We start from the raw sequence: 11,689 nt of genomic DNA, 5'->3' as shown, positions 1-11,689 counted from the left end.
TGCGGGTACTGGTACCGAGGCCGGGTGTTGCTGCCAGACGCAGCAGGAGCCATCTTCCTCTTCTTGTCCTCAATCTCCCGGCGCTTGCGCTCGGTGTTGAGGCAGCGTCAACCAGCTGGTTGAAGTTGTCGAAGCGGTGGTTCATGAGCGCGTACTCCAGATGGTCATCGATTCCCTCCCTGAAGCGCTCCTACTTATCGCCATCATGGGCGACCTCAGCGGGGGCGTAGCGAGCGAGCTGGAGGAAACGGTCACGGTACTCGGTCACCGTCATAGCTCCCTGAAAATGATAATCACCGGAAAAAGAGGATGGAATTTACTCAGCATTTCTTATAACAAGGGTGGGCTTGAGCTCAAAAAGAATTTGTGGAAAGATTTTACTCTAATTTACCTGCTTGAGCATAAGGAACTCCTTGTGCTTCATCTTTATCACTCCAGCAGGGATGTGGTGGTGCCTGAAACGCTCCCGGAACTGGACCCAAGTGAGGGCGTCGTGGTCCCGAGCTGGGTAGGACTCCCACCAATCGAGAGCTGAGCCTCGCAGCTGCCCTGCTGCGTACAGGACTCGCTCCCTGTCGTCGCACTGAGGGACATCCAACTGACGCTCCACCGAACGAAGCCAGTCGTCAGCCTGGAGTGGGTTAGCCACATGAGCGAACGCCGGCGGGTGACCCCTCAGAAAGTCCGTGCGCCTGTCGCGGGGCTGCTGCAGTGGGGGAGGTGGCAGCTGAGCGTGGATCTGCTGCAGCGTCTGAACAGTGTTGTTCAGAGTGGCCATCATCTGCATCTGGAGCTGGAAGAACTGCTCCGGAGTCAGAGGTGGAGGCATCGGCAGCGGCTGGTCGGTACTCTCGTTGTTCTACCCCTGCTGGCCAGAACCGGTGCCGGTGCTCCTGGTGTTCACCATCTGTTTGCAGCAGAACGACATTTATAAGAGATAGATATTATATAACTTCTGGAAAGAAAACTCTGACAGGATAAAATAGAAAGAAAAGAGTGTACGGTTTTACCCCCAATGTTCTAACTCAATTTTGATTATTTAATTCAGGTTTGTATTAAAGTCGTTTTGCATGAATAAGTTTAACTTCTAAACTATGCAATCAACCAAAAATCCAAATCAAACATTTTGCACAATCACAAACATTCAATATTCACACGTTCGTCAAGTTCATCACTCCACTCGACTAAAACAAACATGCGCTCTAGCGTATTTTTACGAAGGCATCCTAGACTTATGAGGACAAACAGAAAATTGCAGGCCACGTCTACTGAAATTATCAGACTAATTCTCGGAAAATGCAGAGAGGGTTAGCAAAATCGAGGTTTAGAGCTCAAGGAATAGAAGCAGAAATGAATGTTTGAGTTTTGCGGAAGCAAAGCAAGCGAAAAGAAATCCCTAAACTCGACCATTTCTATCTAGGCTTCATCCTACAGTCGACACGGCTCTGATACCAATTCTGTCACACCCGATTTATAAGAACATAAATCGGGCAATCATATATGCGCCAGGATCAAGTCACGCATATATACAACAGAATCATCAAGATATCACAACACGTATCTCGAAATAAAAGCGTATAAATTATAAATGGATATCTTTATTACAACTGAATCAAGAATCAGTTCAAGGAATGCGGAAGCGTAAAATAAATACATGAAAGGCAGGGCGCCACACGGACGTCGGCTGGGAGACAATGCCTAGAAATCATCGAGTCCGCTGATGTAGTCCTCCATGTCGCCTGGTACTGAGCAGCAGTCGAAGATGTCCTAGAGAGAACAGGAGAGTATAGAAAGCAAGTGTGAGTACACAACTTGTACTCTACAAGTATAACACGAATTATGAGGCTCTAAGGTTAGCTGACTCAACTGCATTAGCTTTTAATCTTGGCAAATTTTATTAAAGCCATTTACTACAAGTGGATGGATTACCATAGCCCAAGTTACATAAAAATTAATCAAGATTAAGCATAAAACTACTAAGAAACCAAGCCAAACCACCAAAGGTACAACCCACTAATCAGACGGAGGATCTGGGCCGCTCATGACTGTGAGCACAGCTGATATATCAGTTTTACACTCTCGAGAGGTTGCACAACTTTACCCACAAGTCGTGAGCTACGCTAGTTGTTCATCACACTTCCTTAGGTGAGATGGCTAGCAAGCACACTACGAGACCGTTACAAAGGATCACGTTGGTAAGGTGTAACCACTAAGGATTCTGGATCAGCGACGATGGGGCCCACCTCACGGGGGTACAAGCACACAGCACAGACCAAGCCGGAGGAGCAGGGACCATTGAAGCTTACCACCCCTCTTGCCCCGCAGGTAAGTTACTCCCGAACCAAAATGACCTAATTAGTAAGTCAAGACCGTCTCATTCCAGTCTTGTGGTTGCGCGGTTGTCCCAGGTTGTCGCTCTATGAACCGGTCCTTATGGAGAGTGGCCAACCAAGCACTAAGCACCGTGCTGGCCCCCTTAACCATGTTTCTATCAAAAACATATTTTAAGGAGACGTGAGCCACTCAAGCACACAACACAGAGGGCCACTCTCAGAATTAAGTTGCATATAACCATTAATCAAATTAATTAAAGAAAAGGACCGAGGTGTGTGAGAGCGCAGCACCTAGCACAACTAACCAAAATGCAACCCAAGGTATATATATATAAAGGATAAGGTGGCTAGGAAGTCCTTATAGGCATACAGGATTAAAATGCAGTATGAAATTGTATTTAAAAGTGATAGGATATTCATGTTATACTTGCCTTCCTCAAAGTTCTCCTGCTGCTGCTCAAAAGCTTCAGAAGATGGTGGCTCGTGGTACTCGTCCAAAGGCTCAGCGTCTACTCACGATCGCAACGCCAAAACATGGTCCAGCACATACACATACATGCAAGCAAGGACAAAAGATAAGAAACAGTACAACATTACATCAAAATAGTACACAAAACTATGAATAAACTGTTCTACACGTTACAACGATCGCGTGAGCGCAAGAATCACCTAAAACGGAGCTAAGACGCGAAATCTAGGGCTGAAACAAGATCCAGGGACCTTTCTGTAAGAAAACAGGAATAACCAGGGGGTTCTGTGCAAAAACTGAGGGTCTGAACGTAATTAAACTATAGACACAGGGGTTAACTTGCTAAAACTCAAGGCTAGGATGGCGGGCACTAATTCCAGGAAGCTCAGGGGCCTAAAAGAATAAAACAGGACCTATCTGCGAATATTTTTGAACTACGGTGTACTGCGGGTTGATCTCTCAAAAGTGCAGGGGCTCTTTAGCAAGAATACCAGGCCGAAGCGGTATCTTTTATTCTTGATCGTCAGATCTAATCCCAACGGCCCAGATTAGATCTCACCCGCGAAGGGGTGCGCGCGCACCATGGCCGCCGGATCTAGATCCAACGGTTCGGGTCTCTACTTAACTGCTTCGAACCTGGATCACCCATCTGGGATCGGATGGCTCTGATTCACTCCTATCCCGAACCGGTACACACGATTTGGATCCCTTGGATCTCGATCTCATGGCTCAGATCTACCTCAGGCTCGATCTAATCCTGTCCATTCGCCTCGAATCCTACAGCTCGGGCAAACGGGCGCTCGGGGCGGCGGAGGGGTCATCGGAGGAGCTCGGCTCCCGCGGCGGCGCCTCGCCAGCGTTGGGCAAACTTGGCCGTCTGGGCTTCATCGGGGACGAGGTCAAGCCCTGGAGATAGAGCACGACGCGGTGAACTCATCTAGGCGCTCAAGAAGGCGAATTAGGGCTCAGGTCGGTGCTCCCCATGGCGAGGGCGGCGCGGATCATGGTAGCGAGGGGGACGCGCTCGCGCAGAGGGGGAAAGGGACAGGAAAAGGGCGCGGCATGCTCCTTACCTCCCCTGGAAGCTGGGACGGCAGCTAGCGGTCGCGGATCGGGGCGACGAGGTGGTATTGCGGTGGCGTAGGGGCTCGGTCGACGGCGGCGTTGCCTTCGTGTCGAGCGGCGGCACGGCGACGCGAGGCTCAGCCGGGGTGTGGAGGTGGCTTAGAGAGGGAATGTGAGGGGCAGCTGCAGCTAAGAAAAGGGGTGGGGCGGCCTCGGCGCACGGATCGCCCGGCAATGGATGCCATGCCTCCCGCGGGTTGTTGCGGCTCGGCCTAATCCAAGCGCGGGCGAGCTTCTAGAAGGAGGAGAAGGCTCGGGTGCTGGCTAGTGGGACCTTGCGAGCGCGGGGGAGAGAGCCCAGGGGTGCGGCGGAGCAGGGCCACGGGCAGTGGCCGAGCGGCCGACCGGCGGTGAGAAAAATAGGGGAGGGGAAGGAGAAGGGGAGAGAAGATGCTGACGTGCGAGCCCCGGGTGGCAGCGAGGGGGAGGGGAGAGCGCGCTTGGGTGGCCGGGCTGAGAAAGGAAGTGGGCCGGCGTGGCCCATGCGGGGGAAAGGAGGGGGAAGGGGAGAGCTGGGCCGATGGGAGAGGGGCCGGCCCAAGGGGAGAGAGAGGAGGAGTTTGGGCTGCTGGGCTGGGCTGCTGCTCTCTTTTCCTTTCCCTTTTTCTTTCTTTTTCCTTTCCACACTCAAACTATTCAAACAATTCCATTTGAATTCAAATAAATTTGAATTCAAGCCCTATACACTCAACACAAGGAAAACAATGCTCCAGCATGAATGCACAAACATGTTGACCTTATAATAAATTTTATTTTCTTGTGTTGCAAAATTACTTTAAATGCAAGATAAATTAGAGAAAGCCTTGGGAATTTCATTTAAGCCCAAATAAATTCCTTAAAATTTTGGAAAATTACATTAGGGTGTTACAAGTCGCCCCTTCTCGCCTCCCCCCGGTTTCCCTTTCCGCCAGGGGGCTTCCTCCATCGGTGGACTCGCTGCCGGGCAGTGCCTCGTCTACTTGAACCCTCTTGGCTTCGGCTGCGGTGCTGGGGAGGAGGTGGTCCGGCCGAGGGATGTCGGGTTGTGGTGGGTAACTCCGGTACAACTCTGTGTGCCCCTACAGAAGGTCTTCAGTTAACAGTGGCAGAACAGAGTTTGTTTTCAAGATAAAGTAGTCAAATACTTACCGGCTTCGGAGGATTTTGTGAAGAAAACAGCTGCAGGACGTAGGGGACCGCGTCCACATCCAGTAGCACCCGCCTGACCCGGGTGAGTGCAGCTTCGTCCGTCAGCTCCTCTGCACCCATGCGAGACGGATCTTTAGCGCCCTTGTACTCGAATCCAAATATATGGCATTGCTGAATTGGCTGGACTCGGCGCTTGAAGAAGGAGAACATCACGGATGCGCCGGTCACTCCCACCTCCTTATGAGCCTCTATGATGTCTAGCAACTCTTCGACTTGATCCATGTCCCCCCTGGGAAGTTCGATATTCCACTCCGGCCTTACAACAGGTGGTCTATTTGACTTTTCTAGGAGTTGGGGGGCATGATTTTCGATATAAAACCAATGATTTTTCCACCCGGGAATATTGGAGGGGAATTTGTACGAGAGGTACTTGTCGCCGGCTTGTTGTCTAAGTTGGATGCCGGCGCCCCCTACTACAGATGGATTTTTTGATGTGGGTTGTGGTTTCACCCAGAAGAGGAAGCGGAAAAGATCCTAGTGGGATTCGATTCCTAGGAAGGCTTCGCAGAAATGGATGAAGATTGAGATATGGCAAACGGAATTTGGGTTGAGATGGTGGAGCTCAAGCCCATAGTAGTAAGGAAGGCCACGGAAAAAAGAGCAAGAGGGGAGGGCCAAACCGCGTTCAGCAAAATGGTAGAATGTGACGATTTCGTCTACATTCTCCATGGGGAAAGGTTCGCGAAATGAAGGGCGCCAATTGACAAGATTCTTGTCTTGGAGTAATCCCTTGGAAACAAGCTTATTGAGGTCGTTGAGGGAGCACTTACTGTGTGTCCACTCCCTGGATAGCTGCTGCACCTCCTTCTTCTTCCCATCTTTCTCTGATCTCTTGGGCGCCATCTCTGGATCCGCTCACCATGAGTTGCTCAGGGGCTGCGGGGAGAGGGGCGGGGAGATTTGGGAGGATTGGGGTTCTTCAAGAGGATGAAGGCGGAGCACGACTATGTTTGGGGAATTTTGGCGGCTCTTGGCAAATTGCAGATTGGAAGCACAGTTTTTACTCAATGTTACTGCAGGGTTAAATAACCAACGGTTGGGTGCAGTTTTACTATTTTGAAGTTGAAGAGTCGTTTCAGGGAATGTTTGGAAGTTGAGGGGTCATTTGATGGATTGTTTAGATAAAATATTCGATTAATCATTTTTTCAGGGTTAATTGTCCCAAAAAAAGGGGTTTTTCGAATTTCAGATCTAACTTCCATCATTTGTACCATCACATCAGTTCTTTACCATATGGACATTTTTACACTGCATGCCATGACTTTTGGATCCTTATTTCCAAACCTGAGAGATTTGGATTCAAAGCTCGGGGGCTGCGGGATACGTGGCATCGACTACTTATTTTTTTGAATTTATTTGAAAAAGTAAGTAAGGGACATTCAAGTTTAATACAACCCTCAGCCTAATTCTCTGATTCAACCTAAGGCTCGGGGGCTACTCCATATGGAGTGCGATTTTTCAATCGCACACCATACCAAAGAAATAATTTGGGGCATGAGCACCTCATAGCTTTGATGCAGTCAAGTAAGTACTCGAAGAAGGACTTCAAGATGGAGCTTCAAAAGAAGCCGAAGACTACTTTGAAAGTACTCAAGAAGCCGGCAGTACTTAGCTACGAAGAGCTCGGGGGCTTATCAGACCCGGGGCTACGGGGTTGTGTACATAATATAGTTTAAACAAGGTTAAGAGATAAAGCCCGTCTTATCTCTTATTTACCTCATTTATCTCTTATTTATCCCGTATGAATAGGAGATAAAACTAGTCGGTACAGAAGGAATCTACTCGAGTTGTGTTCGGTTACGATTCCTTATCTAGTATTGGACTAGGATTCTTGTAACCCTGACCTCCCGGATATATAAGGGGAGGTAGGGACCCATTCAAAACACAACATCAACACCCAAGGGAATACAAAATACCATACAGAACGTAGAGTATTATACACCTCGCGGCCCGAACCTGTCTACATTTTGTGTTCCTTGCACCTTCGAGTTCCTGATCTCGGCGTCTCCTCACCTAAAACTTACCACCTTGGGTATACCCCTCAGTGGGCAGCCGGTAAAACACCGACAATATCCGGCCCACACATGATTGCCTCTTGGGCATATCACCAACATATATACCCATGCCCAGGCATAAGGGAGCTTTCTTGGCACATTCTAGAGCCAGCCATCTCCTCTCTCTCACTCACTCCTTGCTTAGAGATTGCTTCCTTGTGAGTGTGAGAGCATTCTAGTTCTTTGTGTCAAGAGTTTGAGCTTTGTAGCACTAGTGAGTCTTCAAGCAAGCATCATCGACTTGTTACTCTTGGGAGTTGCCGCTCGCTATACGGCTTGGAGAAGGTGAAACCGTTGAGCCCTTCAAGAAGATTGTGAAGGTGCCCTGGTTTGGTTTGTAAGAGGTTCTTGTGCTCACCTCGCCGGAATGAAGAGAAACTATAGTGGAATCAAGGTTTGAAGAGGCTCATTAATTGAAGCTGGCTCAAGATCAAGAGTGGTTCTTAATAGAGGAGCGGTTGAAAGCTTAGAGTGCACCTCAACATGGATTAGGGGTGATCGGCAAGTCATCAACACCACGGAAAAAGTTCTTGTCTCGTGCCCGGTTATTTCTTTGCTCAATTTTTTCTTATAATTTACTTTGAGCTCTTTACCTTACTAGAGATTGAATCGCTACTTATCACCCTAGGTTGCAAAACCCCACTAGTGATAGGACTGGTAGAAATAGGACCTTACTTATGTTACTAATTAAATTTACTTAGTGTTTGTGTTTTTAGTTAAAACCGCCTATTCACACCCCTCTAGTCGGTATCCTTGATCCTACAGATGGCGGTGATGGTTGGCGTTTGTGCCACGGACACGTGGTGTGGATGCAACCTGTCGTGGATAGGGTTTTCGGGTCGTGGTGCAGTCAAAGGCGAGGGTGCAGAGGTGCGGGGTGATGTGGCTTCCTCCTTATCGCAGAGCGGGGGTGGTTGGTGCAGCGTGAGGTCGCGTCGAGAGGGAGCGGCTAGAGGTGAGGGGTAAAGCTGACAAGCTGGCATTGCTTGTCAGCAACCTGGGTGAAGGGAAGGGTAGGAGGAGGCATGGTGTGGGTGCTGCTGGGTTGTGCTGCCTGGGTTGGGCCAAGGTGGGCCGGTGGCTCGTGTGCTAGCAGGCCGAGCATGGCCTTTGGCTGCTCAACCAGCTGGGCTCGGCCTGGAGTTTGGGTGTGTGGATTGGGCAAGCTGGGTTAGGGTGTTAGGGTTTTCGGCCGGTACCGGGTACGGTAGGATTGTTAGTGGGTCGGGTTAGGGTTTGTTAGCGGGTTGGGAGGAGTTAGGGTAGGTTAGATAGTTAGTTTTTGAATTTGATTTTGAAGGGCACGCTTCAAATCGGAATTCCACCCAATTTAGATTCAAGTAAAGTAAACTCGAACAAAACAATTTCAATTAAAATCCAAATAAATCCCAAATAAATTCCCACAAACATATTTAATGATCCTTAATTCAATTCATATTTTTCTTCACTAAAAATTTTAGGAAGGGAAGAATTCGACCTTAGGTTGAATTAGCTACCACAGTTGCACAAAAAGTTTTTGAAATTTTGCATTTTTCACAAATAACATTCCAGAAAAATCTAGGATGTTACACACCATTTGTAGAGGTAGGTGGCAGGTGTTCACAGCCTTGTCCATCCTCCGTAATCCATGATGTTCGGGTATAGCGCAGAAGCCGTATCACTGGAGAAGCCTAGTTTTATCCAGGAAGAAGCCGATAACCCGAAGTAAGCAGTTAGGATAGTTCTAGCTTTAGATTTTTAGCCATAGAAGTCCTCTCTACCCCTTACATTTCCCAGTGGATACGATACTCTATAATACTCCTGGGGGAAAGCTACAACGTTATCTGTATGCTTGCGGATTTATCTGTGACCAATAAAAATACCAACAGTGAACTTACTCAAGTCTAAATGCACTCCGTCCAAGAGAACAAGCATGAAACAGTGGAGGAAGCAACTATCTGGGAAGTAGTGCGCGAAACCAGACATGAAAGCATCAATGAAACCATGCAGGAAACATTAGTTGTTTATGATTTTGTAGATGCGCTAGATCAGATATACATGATGGGGAATCCGATTTTCTTGATGAAAAGAATCTGAAGAAATTGGAGCGGATGAGAAAGGATGAAAAATACCACTTTACCTAGGTTGTAGCGTGTCAAAACTTGAAGCAGACCTGATGCTATTGGAGATGAAGTCCAGCAATGGTTTGTCAAACAAAGGATTTGATGATCCGCAGAAGTTGCTTCCAAGTCCTAACAGGTTGCCTGAAAACACATACTAGGCTAGGCAAATGATCTATCCAATAGGACTAGAGGTACAAAAAATCTACGCATGCCCCAATAGTTGCATCTTGTATCGCAGTAAACCTAGACTTGGATGCTTGTCCAATGTGCCTAGCTTTATGGTACAAGTGTCCAGACTCGGCGATAGCAATGAAAGATGACCGTAATAAATGACCTCCTGCCAAGATCGTGTGGTATTTTCCTATTATTCTGCCGGTTTGATGAACTGGCGGTGAAGTGTCTCCACTGCTAGTTTGTGGCTTGAACCAGCTGAACCGGCGGTGCTAGGGCTTCCATCACCACTGGTTTGTGTAAAAAACCAGCAGTGATGCCCCCACCACCGCTGACTTAAAGCCAATGCCCCTAAAACCGGCGGTGATGGTCATTTTGAACCGGGGGTGAAGGAGGCGCTAGAGTAGTTAGGGGCGTTTTTCAGGTAGCTTCTCATGGTCTCTCCCAAGCTGACAACCAGATTATGAAACAACTAGCATCTCCTGTTTGTCCACGAACATTTTAAAAGCAGTGTACATTGTTTCACAAAGTAAATTTAGATCAATACATGGTTGCAGTAGTGTAGTAGTAGAATTTAGCGGTATGGAAACAAAAGAGGCACTATATGACGATATGAAGTGCACGGTGGAATGGGAATGGCCGTAATGGGCACGGATGCACATAACCTAGATATCGGAGGCAGAATACACGCGCGCCTAGAATTGGAACAATCCAAGTACCATCGTTGTGTCGTCGACCAATTGATCGATCAGATTCAGGTGTGGTTGCTGTTGCGCCAGGATGCGAAGGCCTTGGCTGCGCCAGCGCGGAGGACCAGCTGGTGGTAGACCATGGCGGCTGCGGCGCCGATGAGTGGGCCGACCCAGAAAATCCAGTGATCCTCCCACGCCTTCCGCTGGTTGTACAACACGGCGGGTCCCAGGCTCCTGGCCGGGTTGATGCCCGTGCCAGTGACAGGGATGGTGGCCAGGTGCACCATGAACACCGCGAACCCGATGGGCAGCGGCGCCAGGACCGGGACGTGCGTATCTCTGACCTTGCGCTTGGGGTCGGTGGCGGAGAAAACGGTGTAGACGAGCATGAAGGTGCCGACGATCTCGGCGGCCAGCCCAGCTCCCTTGGAGTAGCCGGCGGAGAGCTCGTTGGCGCCGCCGCCGTAGCGCATGTAGTTGGCGCTGCCGTGGAAGGCCCTGACGAGGCCGGCGCCGCAGATGGCGCCCAGGCACTGCGCGACCACATAGAGCACGGCGCGCACAAGCGACACCTTGCGCGCTAGCAGCAGGCCGAAGGTGACCGCAGGGTTGACGTGGCCGCCGGAGACGCCGGCGGTGCAGTAGACGAGCACGAAGATCATGCCGCCGAAGGACCAGGCGATGCCCAGCACGCCGACGCCGCCGCACGGCTGGGCCTCGTCCTGGCGCTTGTGGCCGATGACGGTGGCCAGCGCGACGTAGACGAAGAGCAGCGTGGCGACGAACTCGGCGATGATGGCGCGGTAGAGGGACCACTTGCCTAGCTCGCCGGCGTTCACGAGCGGTGCCGGGGCAGGGTCTTTATAATCCTTGGCTCCCACGGTCTCCATGGATTGGCTAGTATTCATCTAGCGACTACTACTGGAAGCAAGGAACGAAGCCAAGCTATCGTACGCGCTGTTAAGTGTTGATCGATGGAGCATCTCTGTTATGTATATATAGGGGAGGGAGTCTCCGAATGGCACCACTTCTTCGTAACAAAAGTTCACAACCATACCAGTGTTAAGTTTCCTCAAAATATTAATTAAAAGCTAAAACACAATGTTTGGTCAATTTCACTGTAGCACGGCACAAATGGAGGCGTAAAGCTTCCAACCGATAAACCCATGACACGGCGGTGCTTAATTAGTTAGGGCCTGTTTGGATTGGTTAATTTACTTTGCTCCAGGTGTTTATGGTTTGCATTGCATAGATTAACATTAATTATACAAGTGTCTAGTAATGATGCAGGCATGCAGCACAGTTATCCTCCTTTGTTAGGCACTTAATTATGCCTTAACACTTTGTATCCTACACATCTTAATTTCTTTCTCTTTGCTTCTGTTATCTACTAATTAATCTGCGTCGTGGAAAAAACAAAATCCCCATCACTCATTGTACTGGTTTTTACTTTTGTGTTCGACCCTTACCCTGCATGCACTGCATGCTAGTTAACCGTCTGCTCCCAGCTAGATTCCAAATTTAGGTCTATTAAGGCACCAACCAATTAATACAG

At 49.1% G+C, this 11,689-nt stretch overlaps 2 protein-coding genes across 3 annotated transcripts; both read right to left on the bottom strand.

Annotated features, from left to right (window-relative positions):
• Nucleotides 1–2,808: 2,808 nt before the first annotated feature.
• Nucleotides 2,809–9,003, bottom strand: LOC112872855. 2 transcript variants are annotated; one of them, XM_025935892.1, is made up of 3 exons: nt 5,056–5,194; nt 4,783–4,985; nt 2,809–2,842 (listed from the first exon to the last, which is right to left on the bottom strand). In XM_025935892.1, the coding sequence occupies exons 1-3, from the start codon at nt 5,173–5,175 to the stop codon at nt 2,836–2,838; spliced, it is 330 nt and encodes a 109-aa protein (XP_025791677.1). In that variant the 5' UTR covers nt 5,176–5,194; the 3' UTR covers nt 2,809–2,835. The 2 variants fall into 2 exon arrangements, 1 of the variants encoding a protein (XP_025791677.1); XR_003224732.1 differs by lacking the exon at nt 2,809–2,842 and adding an exon at nt 8,743–9,003 and having other exon boundaries at nt 4,793–4,985; nt 5,056–5,165.
• Nucleotides 9,004–10,058: 1,055 nt separating this feature from the next.
• Nucleotides 10,059–11,088, bottom strand: LOC112872854 (aquaporin PIP2-5-like). The gene has a single exon (XM_025935891.1). It carries the CDS (start codon nt 11,040–11,042, stop codon nt 10,197–10,199), a length of 846 nt encoding a protein of 281 aa, XP_025791676.1. The 5' UTR covers nt 11,043–11,088; the 3' UTR covers nt 10,059–10,196.
• Nucleotides 11,089–11,689: the final 601 nt, after the last annotated feature.

This window comes from Panicum hallii, chromosome 9 (genome assembly GCF_002211085.1).
Source record: "Panicum hallii strain FIL2 chromosome 9, PHallii_v3.1, whole genome shotgun sequence".
Taxonomy (NCBI): domain Eukaryota; kingdom Viridiplantae; phylum Streptophyta; class Magnoliopsida; order Poales; family Poaceae; genus Panicum; species Panicum hallii.
This window is presented reverse-complemented; position numbering and strand designations above follow the sequence as displayed.

What these genes read in the sequence shown, in the direction of transcription:
- LOC112872854 (XM_025935891.1), bottom strand. Translation starts at nt 11,042, where the DNA reads ATGAATACTAGCCAATCCATGGAGACCGTGGGAGCCAAGGATTATAAA.
- LOC112872855 (XM_025935892.1), bottom strand. Translation starts at nt 5,175, where the DNA reads ATGGGTGCAGAGGAGCTGACGGACGAAGCTGCACTCACCCGGGTCAGG. An exon ending in CACAAAATCCTCCGAAGCCG is followed by an intron (nt 4,986 to 5,055) that starts GTAAGTATTTGA and finishes GACCTTCTGTAG; the next exon opens with GGGCACACAGAGTTGTACCG.